Source organism: Urocampus carinirostris, chromosome 1, assembly GCF_059441175.1.
Source record: "Urocampus carinirostris isolate Australia breed hairy pipefish chromosome 1, RoL_Ucar_1.0, whole genome shotgun sequence".
NCBI lineage: Eukaryota > Metazoa > Chordata > Actinopteri > Syngnathiformes > Syngnathidae > Urocampus > Urocampus carinirostris.
This window is the reverse complement of record NC_142349.1, coordinates 40,814,199-40,833,949: the sequence shown is the minus strand read 5'-3', so window position 1 is coordinate 40,833,949 and position 19,751 is coordinate 40,814,199. Positions and strand designations below refer to the sequence as shown.

Below are 19,751 nucleotides of genomic sequence, written 5' to 3'. Positions count from 1 at the left end.
TTTAAACAATTGTATGTTACATTTTTTTATTCCTTGCTTGAATGTTTTGCCCCCATTAGGTTTGGGTTGACCTGATGTTCTTTTTTTTTTTTTTTAACAAAGTTTAAATAGCTAAATTACCCAAAGAGCACAAGTGCATTTGGAGTCTACCACCTTCCCTGGCGCCAGCTGGTAACTAATGCCAAATAAAGAACTTTCTTTTGCCAGCTTTATATATCGACAGATTATGCCTTGTTTTCATCATCTTCTTTTTTCATTTTGCAAATAAATTATTCTGCTGATTTTACAGAGAACACAGGATTTGAAAGAGGCACCAGTGGATGAAAAGAAAACCAAGATGGATACCTGCCTAAAAGAAATCAACATTTTGTGTTACAATCTAATGGAAGTAGAGTTTCAACTATACAGCTACCTAGAGGTATTGTTTTTGTACTAAACTACTTTGGAAGATTATGTTCATGATACTTACTAGAGGTAAGATCAGGCCTAAAAAAAACAGCCCGACCCGAACTCATGGGTATAAAAGCCAGAACCAGTCCAAAACTGACCAATTAACTTGATTTGAGAGATTGAGTCTAAAAGTTTACCTCTAATACTTATTATGCTATTGTGTTGATGTCTGAATTATTTTTTGTGTGCAAAAATGAGGTTGTAAATTAATTGCTGTTCATTCTAGGAACAAATTAAAAAGTTTGACAATAATATCTCGGAGATGACCGGCAGCTTCAGCGAAATAGCTCAAGGCATATATCCTTCACTTGTTAACGTTCATGTGATTTTTATTTTAGTAATTTGACTTGAAATGTGACTTGTGGGGAAATATTACAGTGAATGTGACTAGGTTTACCTCTGTATTATATCTATATTTGAACATCACTGTACTTAAATATGAAGAAGACTGACGGATAAAGTCACGGTATGAAAATTAGACCAGTATGGTTTATTGTTGATTGTTTGTTCAGTAAACGTTTTACCCACACACCACAAGGAAGGGCCTGTGTAAGCCCAAGTAGCGCTATTAGACTACAAGACTTATCTAATGACCACCTTAGACAGAAATATGCTAACTTTCAGCGGGACAGAGTGTATTATTTAATGGTGAAATAAATGAAATCATTAAAAAAATACATAGATTTGAATAATAAGCAAAACCTCATGAAGTATCATATAGACAGAAATTTTGTAAAATATTCATAGGTCAAGAAATTAAAATTAATTTACATAACATGAGGCTCACATTGAGGTAGCTGACATGAGAGTTGGACATCTTGCTGCTTAGGGTATCCCCAAAAACCTTTTGAAAGTTTGGGCAAAAAAGAGAGGAAAAACAGTGCGGTTTAGTCACTTTGAGTCTCCATAGTTTGTATTCTTTCTTGTGTTTTGTAACACATTTTTTCCGGTTTCACTTGACAACACATCTACATCTGGTGGTAAAATATTTCACAGTCTTACTTAAGTGTTTCAAAAGAAGCATTAAACTCCACATTTAGTTTGCCTTTCAAGACATAGCTTTGGCCATAAGCTTTACAGGATTCCTTGACTGAGTCGCACATTCGTCCATTGTCGAGAGCTGGAGGACAGCCATCATCAGAAGATAACACAAATTGCTGTTACCACATTAGAAGTGGTGGCTAAAGGAGAAGCGGAAGATGATTTGCCCGATGATGTTAGAATGGTAGGTATACATTGTTCACTTTGCTTATTGGTAAAAATCATTAAATACAGTAAGAGTTTAATGATTTGGTTCTTAATTATTCATGGTTTCTCCATTTGTGTCTTCCAATTTCCAAATAAAAAGTGGTATGAAAGTATTACCCCAGTTGTCGCAGTAATTAAGGGTCAGAACCCCCGCGAAACGTGAAAATCCACAAATTACCAACACCCCTTTATAAAAGCCCCCAAGGGTCAAACTTACCTCGAGATGACGTATTTACCGACTGAGAGTATACGACTGTAACAAAACAACAACTATATATTTATAAATAAAAATACAGAGCACAAAATTGTAGTTGAATGGTCTTTATTGTCACTATACAAAATTTGAGGTCTTTTCCTTCTAGTATAAGACAGCAATTTAGGGAGCTGCTGGCTAGCTGCATGCTAGCATCCGGGATCCTCAAATTGAGCCAGGTCTCCGTGAGGCTTAAAATACAACTGTCATGAATATAGTGGTTTCCTACAAGTTTTAACTCCAGGTCATCCGTTTAATGGGTAATGGATCTGGCATTGGTGGGATACAAGCTTGGCAGGGGTAGCTCATTACATAGTCGTAGCAGTAGGCCAGACCTGCAGCACCGCTACTTATTGCTCTCACTAAGCAGCATCAGTGCCATGTAGATCCGATAACAATCCACAGAGCACCCGTTGGTAATCACCATTTCTTTGCACTCTTCTGACTTTCATCAGAGTCCAACTTTTCAGGAAATTTTATTTCCAATGTAATGAGACGCTGAAATACTAGTTACAGTTTGTTTTGGGTGGGGCATATTGTTTTTTGCGCCCGCCCAACCCGGGCTGTTTGACTGACAGCATGCAGCAACATATCACAGTCACGCACACAGACAGTGACGCTTGCCCAAAACAAACAAACACACCACCTGCCCCCCCTTGATAGCATTTACAGTGTGCTGTCTGCTCCAGAACACAATGCACAATATGTTGATATCAATGACGATAAGGACAATTAAATTTAAAATCCACGAGATATTAAAACAACAAAAAGTAAACCTCGATTACTTGTTCCATTTGCATGCCAATGTTTGACAAATATGTTCCTCATTGTAGCTGTTCTTGGACAAAAACACTGTGATGGACACTCTGGCTGCCAGTCACGATAACCATCTACAGACGATTAATGATAGAGAGACTCAGTTGGTCACCCGTGCCGAGGCCTGGAAAGTGGCCCTCATCAAAGGGGTAAGAAAGTGAACAGACATAAAATTGTGCCTCACAAATGTGGTCTGTGTGTGTGTGCTGGTCACATTGTGCCAATCTGATGTTTTAGATTGAGGACACAGAGCTGAAGAGAAACAGAATGCGCATCGCAGATATCCACAGATATGCGGACTATATGAGGGAGCAGCTGAAAGAGCTCGTGTAGTGCTGACGATATTGAAAACTATTTGGGAGAACATATTTTGAATGGATACAGAAGGATCTATTTGAAAACCAACTGGAGTATTGCAAAAATGTTTGTCTTTTACTGTGTACTCTACAGTATGTAAATCATTAGCATCATAAAACAACTCATCCATGAACAATGCCAAGGCATTATTAAAGGGACATAGTGTACTGTTGAGCACCTCCTATTGACAGAAAAAAAACTTATGTGAGAAAACAAACCATTGATCTAAATAATAAGCAAAATACATGAGCTATCATATAATAGTGCATTTTTAAAATAATGGTAGATTGAAAAATCTGTATTTAACATAAAATGAGCCTCACCTAGAGGGAGCTGACATGATTGTCCGTTGTCTTGCTGCTATGAGTACCCACATTCTATCCATTTTCTGCACTGCTTATCCACACTAGAGTTGCGGGGTTGAAAAAGCCCATCCTAGCTACACTGTTTCTTTGGGCAGTGGGCAGGAGACACCCTGAACTGGTTGAATAACAAACCAACTCAATCCATGGGGAAGACGTAAGCACAGAATTTATGATAAAAGTGTGCTGAAGAATTATTTTTGCAATGCACCAAACCTGATAAAAGAAAGGACATATATTGAACAGTATCAAGCATTGGAGAAGGAGATCTTGGAGTAGTTTGAAGCCCAGAGATAAAATGGATATAGAGTGTCCCAGAAAGGTTCAGGTTACACAAACCAAAATATATGAAGGGTTCACTGCTTCCACAGGTTAGTGTTCACTTTTTCTTCTATTTATCTTATTATTTGGCTATTTTAGATACATCATTGGTAGGTGGCTTCTATGCAAGTATACAGTATATTGTAGTTTGTAATTAGATAGTTACTTTCAGAGTAACTAATACTTTTTGGTGTCAGTAATCTAGGGGTAACTGAGTCACATTTTAGATGAAGTAACTAGTGACTGTTACTAATTACTGTTTTTTGAGTAACGTACTCAACACTGGTTATAGCCTTTACATTTGTCTCCTGACAATGTTTACGACACATAGATATTAAGATACATCATAAATACATAATACTTTGACACCAGATTGAAATGAGAGAAGTGAAACCTAAGTGGATGAAGTTGTCAGTGCTTTTTAAGTCTCAACAAACATATTACTGCACATCCCAGTATCCCTTGGATCGGTACTTTGACCGGATAGATTTTATTTTCCTGGGATCGGTACTTTGCTCCTCCACGAATTTCCTCAAAGCACGGCTTTTCTATGTAGATAGGATAGCGCAGCCCTTCCTTCTCTCATTCAGCACCCTCTGTCACTCATTTAGTTTATGCCTGGGTTTGTGACTGAAGGCACACTTTTGCTCACACCTCTCCTTACCTGCCCTGCTCTTGTGCACACCTTGGGAAAAATGAAAGGTCTTGTGAACAAATCGTGGGTCTTTGGTGTGTTGGCAGAGTCTGTGGTTGGAAAATGTCGGGTGTGGCAGTGTAGTTCTACTGCAGGGGTAAGAGTTCAATTAGTTGGTGATCTTGACATTTTCAAGCATGAAGTATTGTTATCAGATCGGTATGGATCGATACTATGATGTGTGTACTTTGATCGGATTGATACTAAAATTCCCGGTATCGCCCACCCCTAGTATTCAGTCACTTTTAAGTTTACAAACTCTGTACACTGGGGTTGCAAAGAAAATGTCATTGGCATTTTATGTTAAAGGGACAGCGTGTGATTTTTAGTGCCTCCTAGTAGTACAAAAACATTTATTCAGTAAAAAAACATTTATATTGATTACTGAGCATGTAAACTTGAACTATTTTTATTTTGAAAATAAAATCATAGGTCAACATACCTGTCAACCTGTACGTTTTTGCCGTACACAGTACGTTTATTATGCATTTTAAGACGTGTACGACGTACAAGAAAATCTGTACGGAAAAACGCATATCTGTCAATTATGGGTACACCGACTATGACGAAATGGCAAATCAATCAAGTCAAACGAGTTGGCCGCGATACTCTCTATCTTGGAACCGGTTTTTTTTTCGTTGCAAACGAAGCGAGCGGTCTGATGCTAGTGTGCGCATGCATCTGCCGCCTCGGATTTCATGTGGTAGTTATGTAGTGAAAAGAAGTCCGCCTCTTTTTAGGGAACCGGCTTTTTCGGCTCAACTCATTAAAGAGAGCCGGCTCTCAAACTGCTCACTTGCTTTGATGCATTATATTACAAATCATTATTGTTGTATAAAAATGTTAAGAAAAAAAGGAAGTATAAAAGGAGAAAATGAAAAAGACAGGTTTGTGGTTATCCTTTTAATCGGTATATTACCAACAATAATTTAATGCAGAAAATGAATTAATCATTTGAATAAGAAAATGTATTATTCTACTTAATTATATTTGCATGTATTTTTTCCTTCTACAGTGAACGTCTAAGCTACTTAATTTTTGAACTTTTTTATAATAAACCTCAACCATGTCGAGAAACTCAGTATCTAAACTACAAAATGTTATTTAACAATATATATGATATAATGAAGCCAAACCTGTCAACCTCTACGGTTTTGCCGTACAAAGTACATTTTTTAATGCATTTTAAGATGAGTACGAAGTGCAAGGAAATTTTTACGGAAAAACGCAAATTTGTCAATCGCATGCGTCTGCCGCCCAGGTATTTCCCATCATGCATCATTCCAAAAAAAAATATATATGGTGTACGATTATTTTGTATTTTGTACGGGAGAATACGACAAATTGTACGGCATGGAGCCGTCGAGGTTGACAGGTATGCGAAACACATGTACAATAAAACATGTTAAACTACATTAATAAACATATTTGGAAAAAATATATGGTGTGAGATTATTTTGTATTTTGCAAGGGAAAATACAAGATTTTGTAAGAGCAAGGAGCTGTGAAGGTTGACAGGAATGGGTCAATATGTTTGTATTTCTTTGACACAGTGAAATCGCTTTCAAAGGCCGCCATGTTTGTCGGTTAACTTGCTGCTGTAATGCTCCGTGGCACTGGTTTTTTGTTCCCATTTGTCAATACAGTGCCATCTAGTGGTTAAATATTATACACTGGTGCTTTAATGACAATACTGTAAAGACAATCTTGAATCTCTGGACTATGATTGCATATCCCAGTATGCCTTTCGGTGTAACTACCCAATAAAAAGTCAGCTAAACCCCCAGTTTTAGGCCAATCAGCGGTCGGGAAGCTGAATTCTCCATTCAGAGTCGCTGCGGAAATCACCAGTTATTATTTGTGCAAACTTTTGCTTTTGGTGGGCAGGTTAATACTCCTGCCACACTGTCTCTCCCTTGCTTCTAAATTCATGACGGTAGCCGAAAGTGACCCTAACCCGCTTGTGCTCGCCATGCCCGTTCCAGCCGAGATTTGCTTCCCCTCCGACGCGGCCTGTCCATCCCCGGGCTCACTTATTCCCCCTGCCCCAATTCACGGGCAGCAGCCGGGCGTGGCCACGTCACTACTGTACAGTGGCTCCCAGTTTCGGGGCTACCAGAAGAGCAAAGGGAACGCCTACGACGTCGATGTTGTTTTGCAGGTCAGTCCGGTGTTAACGTTTGAATTTATTGTTCTAACGAACTTGCCACTTGATTTAACTTCAGTTCCAATACTAACACACTGACTTTTTTTTGACTAAACAGTGAATCAAATCATGAATATGGAAAGGTGAGCTTATTTTTTGTTGCGGGGTTGTGTTTAAGATGCATTAATTAAGGGTCAAACCATTTTTTGAACGATTACTATACAGTAGACAGGATATGTTTGTGTGTTATGTCTAACGACTTCTGCATTTCGCAATTTGACGAAAATTAATTGATGGGATAGATAAGACTAAGGGTCAGAAACGTTTTTGACCCAAAGAGCAATAAAAGCAAATTATTATTATTGTTATTATTATTGGATCCATACCTGTCAACCTTCACGGCCCCATGCCCGTACAAACTGTCGTATTTTCCCGTACAAAATACAAAGTTATCGTACACGATATATATATTTTTCCGGAATGATGCATGCGCACAGTAGCATTAAACCGCTCGCTTCGTTTGCAACGAAAAAAACAATACCGAGATAGAGGCTTCCGCGGCGAACTCCTTTGACTTGATTGATTTGCCATTTCGTGATAGTCTGTGTATACCGGATGGTACCCATCATTGACAAATTTGCGTTTTTCCGTGCAGATTTCCTTGTACGTCCTACTCGTCTAAAAATGTATAAAAAACCTACTTTGCACGGCAAAACCGTACAGGTTGACGGGTATGTTGGATCGATCGATCCCTTAAACACTAGAGTCGTAGGGGCCTTGTGGCGCCCATCCCTCTCCAGGCCAACATATGTTTCCACTGGCGCCACACTGTTTATTTTAAGACAAAATTTAGCAAAACTGCCAAATCCGCTTTCCAGTTCTAATAATTATTTTTTACATGTGTGAGATTTTATAATTTGATAAAATATACGAATCCATAATAATGCTATAGCCTGTCACATGTCAACAAATATACCTCCTAATATTTGTCTCCTTCCCACAGTTACTTCAGATCGTAGAGCCCTTTTTTGAGTGTCATTTTGTCTGTGAATAAAGGTTTCGAAACAAGGTGCGAGCAGAGTTCTTTTGTAAAAATGTCACAAAACACTGCAGTCAAGAAGTATGCAGATAAAAGAAAGGTATTGGAGCGTGCTGTGTTTGCAGAGATCCACCGGCGGAGCGTGCTGTGTTTGCAGAGATCCACCGGCCCCTACCGCTCACCCGATCAAATCCCTTCGGGTGTTTACAGTGTGTTCTGCAGGTTTTCATCATAAGCGTACATACATAGTTTAATGAGCATCCATATACAGTACAAGTATTCATAGAGACGTACAGCCAAGACTGGGTCTGGTTGTGCAACACTGTAACTGTAAACTGTAGCCGAGGCTGGATCGTATGACAAGGGTTTTTCAGGGCCGATACCGATTATTAGTATTAAGAGGACGCCGATAACCGACATTTGGAGCTGATATTTATTTGCTGTAAAATCTTAAGAATTGGCTTAAGACATTTTTAATGTTGCAAAATCACGTGAATCAATGTTTTTCAATTAACGCATTATACAGACTTCGATTGCAACACTCATTCTATTGGAAGAGCAGCGCTGAGAACCATAGGAAGATCTGAGTTCACGTTAAGTGGAGTGAGACACCGGTGTTTTCTGCTTTCGTCTGTGCTTCGCTGCACGAATATGAAAAATATTAGCGAATATAAAAAATAAGACAGTCCTGACTCTCGATCCAGTCTGTGACTGCAGAGTGGGCTTCCTGCTCCAGTGGCTCCGCCCTTAGTCGTCTATCCAATCGGAAGGTGCGGGGTGGGTACCGTCCAAAACACAAGGCATGAGCTGGAGAGAAAGGTTCTGTGCCGCTGTTGCTCTGTGTTAATTAATCTGCTTCAAAGGATGCCGATATCAGTCAAATTTCCAAATATAGGCGACAATAATTGGCCCGACCGCGCGTCCGCGACACAGTTCTGAGGTAATGGGATCAAATCCTGCTACCAGCCTTACTGTGCGGAGTTTGCATGTTCTCTGCGTGCTATTGGGGTTCCCTCTGGGCACTCCAGTTTCCTCTCACATTCCAAAAACACGCATATCAGTTTAATTAATTCCAAATTGTCCCTGAATGAGCAAATTAGTTATCTGTCCCCGTGTGCCCTGGGACTGACAGGCAACCAGTTTAGGGTGTCATCTGCCCACTGCCTGAGGACAGCTGGGATGGGCTCCATTACCCCCGCGACCCTACTTAGGACAAATTGTGCAGATAATAATATATATAATGTGTATGGGACTGAACCATGTCATTTCCAGTGCTGCTACAGTTTCGCATAGGCTACATTTTTGATGACAGAAGATTTGCTTAGGCCTTATTTTGTTTCTGAGCCAGATGTACTCCTGAAAAGAGCCATATCTTGCAAACAAGCCTTGGGCTCTCAACATCTGGATTAGAAAAATGAAGAGTTTGACCTGGCTTTGCCGTTTGTTATAAATAGACTTCCCTAAAATGAGTTCTGTATTTTATTTAGCACGTGACGCCAGAGGACTTCTATTTGTGTGGATATCTAAAGATCAGCGGCCTGACTGAGGTGAGTGACTGAAAGGTGACATTCAGCTGACATCAGGACTTGTGTTTTCCCTAACAGCGCTCAATGGAATCCAGTTGACACAGTTATGGCTCTTTTTTGACCGAAATGTGGGAGAGAAGTTTTTAGCCGTATCATTGTGTATGAGTTTGCAGGGTGTTGCAGATTGATCAACTGTTAACTAAGGTGGTGCACATCAGATCCAATTAAAATGTATTTGAATAGCACTCTTATAGACTAGGGCTGCTACTAGCGATTGTTATGATAGTTAACTAGTCACAGACTATTGAAACGAATAATCACATACCGCGGGTACCCTCTGCTTTGTCCGCCTTACAACAACACAGACAAGCATACAAGTGTGCGCATTTAAAAGTACAACAGGGACAAAACTGAGGGTGGTTGTGGTTTATATTTCGCTTAGCGTATAAAAAAAACTGAAAGCATTCAATAAATAGAAAATCAGGTCTTGGATTTAATTGATATTTGGGTGGACAACTCCGTTCAGCCTCCCATATCACAATAACTTTTAAATTGCTAGCAACAGCAAAATCTGTAACATAAATACTTAACAATTCTCAACAATTTAAAATAAAACTATTTTACTTGACGTTTGTTCTTTGGAATGCAATGGTTTAATTTCAAATACTTTTTTCAGGCACAGTCTGGCATAACGCTCCAGCTCTCTTTCATAGAGAAGTGTACGAAATGTACAATGTATATCATCAAAACCGTATAGGCCTGAGTGTTTATTCAATATTTCCGCTGTGATTCAGAACGTATTTCATTAAACTGTCTGGCGTGCTCGATAAATGTTAGTGCGTCGCCAATCTACCGCTATAGTACGCAAGGCCTACTTTGTGAACTTTGCCAGTAGTCTTATTATTGGCAGTATCCAGTCTAAAATGCTCCCAAACTTAAGAAGTTTAGGTACGCCTAGTTGATGTTGATGTCATCATTTCTACTGCTCCAAACAGAGATGCTTTTGCTTATACAGGACTCTCAGATATTGTATTAATTTTTCAGACACCTGTCCTAATCAATTTGATGCAACTAGAAAAACACGAGCATGTCAGATCGCTCATCCTCGCCTAGAATTTACCCTTTTTTTCTATTTTGTGCTGCTAGGAGTATCCAACGCTCACAACGTTCTTTGCCGGTGAAATCATCAGTAGAAAAAGACCGTTTTTAACGAGGAAGTGGGATGCTGATGAGGATGTAGACAGGAAGCATTGGGTATGTCCTTGTCAACCCAACCTCTAAAAGTTTCTTTTTTGCTCCCATTTTTAAGACTTTCATTGACTTGACTTTTTCAGGGCAAATTTCAACCTTTTTATAAAGTGGCCAAAAGTTTCAACTCTGATGACTTTGATTACGCCAAACTGGAACGCAGCGATTATGTCTTCATGAGATGGAAAGTTGGTGTCAAAGGATTTTTCCAGCTTTTTTTTTTAGTACTGCTCCTTTCATTTAGAGATTTTATACATGAATGATCTTTGTAACCAAAGGAGCAGTTCCTGGTTCCAGATCACACCATCAAGGACATAAGCGGTGCGTCGTTTGCAGGCTTCTACTACATCTGCTTCCAGAAGTCCACAGCCACTATTGAGGGATACTACTACCACAGGAGCTCGGAATGGTCAGCTGCGGCATTATTTGGTTTTAAACATTTCTAAACAAGCAACTGGGACAGTGTAGCATTAGCAACCAAGTTGAAATTTCAACCCCAAACTTGTAATTTTGAATTAGTCATACTAGCCATTCGCTCCCCCTATGTACAAGCAGAAGTAGTATGAAATATTTCATAATTTACTGAGGTTTTTTGGGGGGTATTAAACACGTTAGTATTGAGATTTTCCAGGGTGTCCTGATTTGATATATACTGGATAGTTGTTCCGGTATCAGCCCAAAAAACAAAAATGGATTTCATTCATCAGTAATTGTCTTTAATTCAGCAGTGTCTTGATGTCATTTACAAAGCATAAACAGAACAAGCCGTCTAAAGTAAGTAAATCAAATAATAAGTAAACTAAATAAGTAAACTAACAAAAGTATGGAACGTTGTGTCGTCAAATTATTTTCATTTTCTGACTTTTTCGATCTCTGACCGACTAATGCAAAGTGTCAGTCGAAAAATCCTCGTTTTCGAAAATGCACCATTACATTAAAGCTTCAGGTACAGTCAGTCTTTAACCAGCTGTTGTGGTCTGAGTGACTGGGATAGCAAAGTCTAAGTTGAAGCTGTTGTAGTTGAGTGATTTAAAGTATACCAGGGAATAGGGGGGGGGGGGACCGGCTGACGTCCTATACCCGTTGCGGTGGCATGCAGCTCTGCCATCCTGGGTAGTTCCGGTTTGCCTCTGCACCCTCCGCAGTGAGCCTAAGAGGACCAGGAGTGCGCGTGAGCTTTAGGGGTCTCGGCGAGTGGTTGCCCGAACACTCCAGTCTGGCGAGGCAGGGGGTTTTTGTTCCATCGCATGGTCACTGTGTTGTACTGTGCAATGCAACCAAAAACAAGTGCTTAGAAGCACAACGGAAATTTTAAACTACAGAGAGTCTGTGACAATTCTATTTTTTTGCCAATTTTTTGGATACGCAGAGCAGATCGATGCCGGACTGTTATGTATGCTTCCTCTCTGAGTGTTTGAGGGAAAAATGCATGTTTATATGAATTTTGCTTATTATTCAAACCAAGATAGTTTTCCTTAATTATCTTTTTTTTACCGATAGGAGGTGCCCTAATAAAACATGCCATCTTCAGGCCCAAATCATCATTGCAGCCTCTGTAGACTGCTTGTGTGTCTCGCGCAAATATGTGCATTTCCTAGACACGCTCAAAATTTTTTTTTTTTTTTTTCATCTTTTTGGGGTTTAGGTTGCAGTTTGGACTGTCACTGAATTTACTGTATTTGAAACGGTCATTTTTTTAAGTTCACTATTTTCAGCCTAGGATAAAAAAATTAAATAAACGTGAGAATCAACATGAAATCACTCTTCACACCCGCTCCCCATTTCCGCAGACAGAACATCCTATGTAAAATTAAAGCAGATAAGTGCAGTAGAAAAAATATACAAAGGCTCTTTGAACTCAACTGGGCGTTGTTAAAACATAATTACTAGAAAAAATATTAACTTTCAACTTTTTATGGACACTTTAAATGACGCACCCCACCTTGAAATTCAGCTGCATTCTTATCTACGTCTAAATTGGTAACTTATTTAATTTTGTTTAATCCCCCTAGTTAAGTCCAAACATGGTCAAATATTTTTCATAAAATACAATAAATGGCATTTTTTTCACATTACAAACTATTTATTTATCGACACAGATGAAGTTTAAACCTGTCTCTGTTGTTTTCTTGCAGGTATCAGTCACTCAACCTGAATCACGTCCGTGAGCACAGTATGCCCATTTACGAATTTCGCTGAAAAAGAGCACAAATGTGTTTGTCATGGAAGTCTCGACTCCCAACGCCTTGGTCTTCATATGAGAACCACACGCTGCCCAGAACGGAGCCTGGAGACCACTCGGTATACCCCACACCGCAAGGTTTACTGCTGTGGAAGACTGATGGAGGCGGCAAGTTGGACGCACGATGGACCAGAACTCACTGTGGATGGAAGACCAGATGGGGGTCTGCCTTTGATTGTGTCAAAATAGCCTGATATTTAGTTTTAATTTATTTTACACAACCATTTTTTTTTACCCGCAGAAACCACAAAACCCACCTTGAGTTAAAGTGACTGAACCATGTCATGTTGGTTTTCGGTCAAACATGTAAACATGTCAAACTTGTAAAAGAATGAAAATCGGGAACCATCATGTGCCATTGGTAATAATTAACATGCTTGCAAATTGCTACATCCTAATTCTTTGTACAGTAAGTTATCTTTTTAGGTCTTTCCCTAAACACCAGATAGTCATGGATAAAGGATGTTATGTCAAATTGCGGTAGTTACACTTTTTTTTTTGCCCAGGAATTTGTTGAGACATCAAAGCAGGTGAAAAATGTTTTATTCTACACCATTAGTCTGAATTTTACAAATAGAGGTAGCAATATTTTGGAAAGTTGCTTGAGAAAAGTAAATGGAGGGGGGCTGTAATGGCAAAATTTCATTATGTGTATAATGTGTTGTTATACAAAAGTATCATTATTCTAATAAAAAATAATTTCAATGGAAAAAAAGTATCAATATGTTTGCCTATTCTCACATTTGTTACTTTATTTCTCTCAGTTCATTGTTAGTGTTTCTCAACATTTTTGGAGGGAAGGCACACTATTCAGTAAAACTTTTTTAGGCACACTTTCTGTCAAATGCGTAAAAAGAAATTCAGTTTCATGGTTTTTTTTTAAAGGTTAATTTATCGTGCCAAAATTGACAATATAATATTTTTCTATTTGTGTGGCTTAAAACTGCTCCCAATGGAGCTGAGATGGGGGGTGGTTACAGTGAGATGGATGGATGGAGGAGGAAGACCTGACGGTGCGGTATTGTGTGGCATTGTGAAGGTCAGAGTTTGGGATGGCCAAGGTTATGGATGGCCTTTAATTTGTACAGAACAATTTTGTAGGGGATTCTGTGGTTGATTGGGAACCAGTAGAGTTGCTAAAGGACGGGGGTGATGTGAATGGGGAGAGGGGTTTTAGTTACAATTCGGGCAGCAGAGTTTTGAGAAGTTGAAGTTTATGGAGGAGCTTTTGAGGGAGCTAGACCGTATAGGAGGGAATTGCAGTTGTCAAGGCGTGAGGTGACAAGGCTTTGGACAAGGGTGGGGCTGGGAGGAGGGGCGAAGACGGTTTATAGAACAGAGGTAAAAGTAAGCCCTACCCTACTGATGTTATTTATAGGAGAGTTGAAAGAGAGTGTACTGTCGATGATAACACCCAGACTCTTCATTTCATTTTATTCATTTATTTCAGGCACTTGTATTCTTTGTGAACACGTGTAAATATAACCTAAATTAAAACCAAATACCTAAAAGAGAGTAGGGTGAAGAAAACATTAAATCCCACCCCTTTTCTCTCATATACAAATTTTAAAGCAATTTAAATTAGGTTTCCTGCCACTTTTGTTGAACTGATATTACCAGCAGGTGCGAAACAAGTTTTTACAGCTCACAAGCAACTCGTATACAGCAAACAATAGTTTTGTTTTGTTTTTTAACAGGAGAAAATTTTCATAACTGTGTTACTACAAGTAGCGGACCAATAATATATTAGGGATTTGAAATTCTTCATATTTCTGTATGTTTGACTAAGTCCTAAAATCTCAACAGGGGGGGAAGGGATTTTGTAAGGTTTATTGTTCTATATTCTTTATCAATTATCCGTTATCGGTCAAATCATAATCCGCTACAAAGCCAAGGGGCCGAGACACTTGCTCTCAGCCAAGAGGCCGAGTCCAGGTCCTAGCCACAGAGCCAAGCAGCGATCAATGCGAATGCACCGTTCCTGGAGGTACTGCAATACCGGGCCGATGCGTGGAGTGGACAGAGCAAGCTCTTATTCCATCTCCAGATTGTAAAAATCATAACTTAGACTGCAAAAACAGCTCATGCGTATGATCTATATACCCAGCCTTGTGAATGATTTGCAGTGCTCGTCTTTGTACATTAACTAACAGTTCCATTGTATTTTGATAGGTGTTTCCCCACAATTCACAATATATTGGGTATGAAAGGAACATGGTACAGTACAAAGTTCAGAGAGCATCCCTATCAAGAAATGGTTTTACTTTATTCAAAACTGCAAGGCTTTTGGAGATTTTTACTTTTAACAACTTTACTTGCAAGAAATCTCTTAGTGATGAATCCTGGGATCATTGAGTTCATTGAGTGTTTTGGGTCACGCAACAGACACTCTTGCCATAGCCATCAAGTGGCTTTCTCTGCAGCTGTACTGATTTAATGGACTTTGCAGGAGGATTAGCCTGCGGAGCCTCTGCATCTAACTTCTTTAAGCTCATGGAAAACCCTTCATTTCTCCACTAGTTGCGTTGGCTTCCTCAACACGCTCTTCTCAGGGTACTATTGAGTTCCAGCATTATCAGGTGTTTTAAAGCCTCAAATGTGATCTTGTCTGGCTGTAGAGATATTGCTGCAGCGTGCTGGGGGAACTTGTTGTTTTTCCAGGTCAACCCGCAACTGCCAACCAGAGGCAGTGTGGAGAGGTCTTGTGAGTGGACATGCCTTTGCTTGCTCACCTGCCTTGATGAAAGGGATTGCCTTGGTCGGTGCTGGATGGTCTTTGCTTGTACTGATTGCCTAGGGCCTAGGCTATACTCTCAGCAACCGCTTTCAGAACCTGGTCATGACTCCAGCGAAGGCAACCATTTGCCAGGGACTTTGGGCAGCACTTTGTCTTCCTGCGAAAAGGGGACAAGAGCGTTTCTCGCTCTTACCCCACACATGATGGTTCGCTGGGCTCAGGTCAGCATGTTAAACTGCCTGCACAAGGAACCAAACCTGGTGAAAGTCTGCCTGGATAATATTGTATGACCAGGTCACTTTGCACGTTCTCTCCTACCTTGTCCATGCTCCCTGCTGTCTTTAGTCCAACTGCCCTGCTCACTCGCTCTTCCTCCACATCTGTTCGGATCCATTTCTGGAGTAGCTCGTGTCTGTCCTTTCCCTGGGGCTTGGTCACTTGAGTCCTTCGGAAGGCCTGCTCTCACTGTTGCCTAGACCCAACCAGTGCGTTGCCCTAAGGCAAAATAATACTTATCCCTGGAGAACTCACGGGTCATAATTATAATAAGTTTTTGGGTTCTCCCGTTAATATTTTCCGTGGAGCAATAAAATGTTATCCTACGGTCTAGCTTATTTTAAGAATTTACTATACAGTGAAAATAACAGTGTTTTTTCTTGTTTTGAATAATCTTTGTCAATCAGCCACACAATGTGAGATCAAGCCATCATTGCACAGTTCACTGAAATGACTTGAGTATATAACCGTGTACGTGCCTTATTGCATTTGTAATATGCAGGAAATAACTTCCTTATTGATGTAAACCATTTTTTGTTTAGTTTTGAGATTAGCCCTCGCCCAAACTAAGCACAATAGAATTGTCAACCGTGTCGTTGAGTGTCTAATTTTACTCTCAATTCTGTCGTACCAATCGAGGGTTTATTTGTAACCATATATTTATAGCCACAGCTGACATTTCAAACAATTGAAAGAACGTTTTTTTCTTTGAATTATTGTTTAGTAAAATGGTTGTTTATTCTATTGCTTTTTCAAACACAAAGAAATTTCAAACATTCTGTAACTCATTTCACAAGCGATGCTCAATTAAGGCTCCCTACAAAATAGTTTCATAGCAAAACAGGTCAGAAAGGCTTTCTAACAAACATTACCTTTTTTTATCCAAGGCAGACTTTTTTCACTTAAGATCTCAAGGCACACAGTCCGTCAAAACGTTTCAAAATGAATTCCTGGTATCAGTTTCTGCTTCTTAAAACTTCAATTATTGTGGTGCCTAAATTGAGTTTAAGTATTTCTAATGATTTTGGTCATGGGTGTAATACATGTTATTCGTTTTAGTGAATAATTTGGGACTTTATTAAATACTTTTAACCTGTTTTCAAGTTATATTATAATTTTGTGTATTTTTTTTCTAGGACAATAACAAGATAATACTTAAAATTGAGAAAATATCTGCCACTGGGACAAAAAATGAATTACTATGTGAGGGTTGTAAAATAAGAAAATAATCACATTGGGAAAACCGATGTGCAATTAGTTTACGTTGATTTACTTTATTAAACAGCATCATCAAACTAAATGACTTATTATTCCTTCAACTTCCTCATGAGCATGTATTGTATTAAAAAAAAGGCTTATCTGCTGCCACCCACTGATGTAGATGAATGTTAGTTACTTGACTGGTCACTTGAATAACACAGATACGGAACAACGGCATGCTTTTGAAAGATAAAATTGGGCAATTTCCTGCGGCACACTAGACAATGTTTCACAGCAAACTGGTTGAAAAGCACTGCTCTACTTGATATCCATCCATTTTTTTGCACTGATTATCCTCTGTAGGGTTGCGGGGATGCAGGACCCCATCCTAGCTATCTTTAGGCGGTGGGCAGAGGTCACCCTGAACTGGATCCTAGCCAGTCGCAGTGTACTTAATATCGCCATCTTAAATGAATTGGCTTAGTCACGAATACATGTTGATTTAATTGGTTGAACCTTAGTGTATTGTTACATGTTTGACTATATAGGTTTTAATTGAATAGACATCCACTTTTCTGTTTTGATTAAAATCATGAAAAATGTTATGTATTCTCGAATGGGTCTTTTTATTCAGCTTATTGTGTTTGCAAACCCTAGAGAAATGACAGGCGATTATTTTCATGTAAGTAAACATGTCTCATTGTCATTGTACTATTATGTAATCACAGACTTTAGAATAAGAGATTTTTCTTTCATTTTGCAAATGTATATGTTGAATTATTTAGAGTACTATTTCTGAGGTCAGACTCCTACGGGGGTTAAAAAAAATTGTTTTAATCCCTGTTCATAACAAAGGGAAAGTGGCAAAACCCTCAAGGCTTTTTATGATGCAAGGCAAAACAAGTTGGCTTTGAGACGAACAACCAGTTGTTTTTTTTTTTCGTTGATTAAATAAAAGTTATTTTTAGATGTGTTTGACAAGCCCTGGAGCCTCAATTTAAAAGAGGAAAACCACCGTGAAATAATTCAGGGAAACAATGACACCGAGGATGTTATTGCATAACATCCTCGTTCCAGAACAAAAAGAAGCATATTGTGGCCTGGCCAAACCCTACTGGAACTTTATGGAAAATTGAGTGGAGCTTAAAAAAAAAAACATTGAGTTGGAATCAAAACCTGGCTCATAGACTCTATTCCAGATGTCTCTGACCTTTTTCAAGTTGAGAGCTCCTTTTTTAATTTATTTTTTACTATTTAGAGCAATGTTGTTACCAGGTTAATAATTAAAAATAGGGTTAAAGAGACTCTGCCAACCACAAAAAAAATACTACAAAATTCCAATGGCCTAGGACTGGTGAACTATTTTCAGTACAGGTATGCGGGAACTTCAGTTGTCCTTAGGGGGCATCTTGGTGCCCACAGGTACCACGTTGGAGACCCTTACACTCAACATTTCATAGAGTTCAGAGGGGAATTTAATTCAGTCAATTCAAGGAAAGCAATGTGCCGCATTTTGTTTTGATTGGAAATTGAATGTGCGTTTTGTTCCCTGTTTCCAAGCATTGAAATAAAATATATGAAAATGAAATGTTGTCATTCTATGACTTAATAAAACAGTTGTATTTGAGGCATGAGTAGAGAACAAATGTCACAGTATCATATAAAATAAAATTCCGAATGTAAGTATTAATTTATACAAACAATTCAAAGTTTAATACTTCAACGAGATTGGGAAAATACTTAACTGAACAGAATTAAGAATTGAACGTTGTGATAGTATTACATTTAAAATGTACTTGGTAATGTTAAAGCATGCCACAGGGGGTCGTTAACGTATAACCTTTTTGGCGTGCCACGTCATTGATTAGTATTTAAAGATCTATAGACCAGTGTTTCTGAACCTTCTTTGAGCCAAGTCACACTTGTTTAAAAAAAAACAACCTCGAAGCACACCGTCCATCGAACATATTTAAATATGAATTCCTGTCGCCAGTTGTATGTTGTTTTTAAACCTTAATTGTCATCTTGCCTAAAGATTCAAGATTCAACGTGTCATATGCACAGTAAAGAACCATGATTCCCTGCACAATGAAATTTTTACTTTGCTGTCCACATAGTTGTCAGCATAATAAAACTAAGAAACTGAATACATGTAAACATAAAAGAATATAACGAATATTAAAAAGATGAAATACAAGATAAGATAATTCAGAAAAAATGAAGTATTTCATATATTTCCCCTTACTACATTGTGAGCAGATAGTTTATTAGAAAATAGTAATCTGATTGAACCTGCTGATCCTGATGAATATTACAGTTACTCAGTTCATCATTGAAAGATTGCAATGATACAATGACATGTTCTTTTTTCCCCAAAAAATGTTGTTTTTAAATAAAGATTAAGCAATTTCCTGTGGCACGCTACACAAGGTCGCATAGCAGACTAGCCCGCCCTGGCACACTGATTAAAAACACTCGAATAGGCCTGCATGATGTCTTCTAATGCTAGGCTACTATCTACAATAGTCTGTGTAATAACCTGTGAAGCCCTTTAAGACTCTTTGTGATTAAGGGCTATACAGATAAAAATGACTTGACTTGACTCGACATTACTAGAGCCTGTTCCTAAAGAAATGGTCGTCCATTACAGAGAATATCTCTAGCTCAGGTGTTACAACTTACAATAGGTGGCAACCTGGCGCTTCTTCAAAAATATTTGATCATGGAAAAATATATGGTTGCTGTAGGGGGGAAAACATAAACATACCAATGAATATAGATTAGAGATAAGATCTTAGACCCAGGCACAAACTCGACCTGAATTTTGGGCATAAAA

The 19,751-nt window shown here is 38.8% G+C and overlaps 2 protein-coding genes and 1 pseudogene across 3 annotated transcripts in view; 2 read left to right on the top strand and 1 right to left on the bottom strand.

Moving 5' to 3' along the window:
- Window positions 1-3,461, top strand: part of drc3 (dynein regulatory complex subunit 3) — a 7,003-nt gene extending 3,542 nt beyond the window's left edge. The window contains exons 8-12 of the mRNA XM_088339139.1: window positions 290-418; window positions 677-747; window positions 1,552-1,675; window positions 2,785-2,916; window positions 3,005-3,461. Coding sequence (XP_088195265.1) covers window positions 290-418; window positions 677-747; window positions 1,552-1,675; window positions 2,785-2,916; window positions 3,005-3,100 — 552 coding nt within the window. The 3' untranslated portion in view covers window positions 3,101-3,461. The remainder of the gene's footprint in view (window positions 1-289; window positions 419-676; window positions 748-1,551; window positions 1,676-2,784; window positions 2,917-3,004) is intronic.
- A 2,847-nt stretch (window positions 3,462-6,308) lies between these two features.
- Window positions 6,309-13,420, top strand: gid4 (GID complex subunit 4 homolog). 2 transcript variants are annotated; one of them, XM_088339137.1, is made up of 6 exons: window positions 6,309-6,662; window positions 9,174-9,233; window positions 10,359-10,466; window positions 10,547-10,648; window positions 10,739-10,869; window positions 12,596-13,420. In XM_088339137.1, exons 1-6 carry the CDS (start codon window positions 6,432-6,434, stop codon window positions 12,657-12,659), a joined length of 696 nt encoding a protein of 231 aa, XP_088195263.1. In that variant the 5' UTR covers window positions 6,309-6,431; the 3' UTR covers window positions 12,660-13,420. The 2 variants fall into 2 exon arrangements, with proteins under 2 accessions (XP_088195263.1, XP_088195264.1); XM_088339138.1 differs by lacking the exon at window positions 6,309-6,662 and adding an exon at window positions 7,679-7,895.
- A 1,254-nt stretch (window positions 13,421-14,674) lies between these two features.
- Window positions 14,675-14,762, bottom strand: LOC148374650 (U2 spliceosomal RNA; annotated as a pseudogene).
- Between the last annotated feature and the right edge of the window lie 4,989 nt (window positions 14,763-19,751).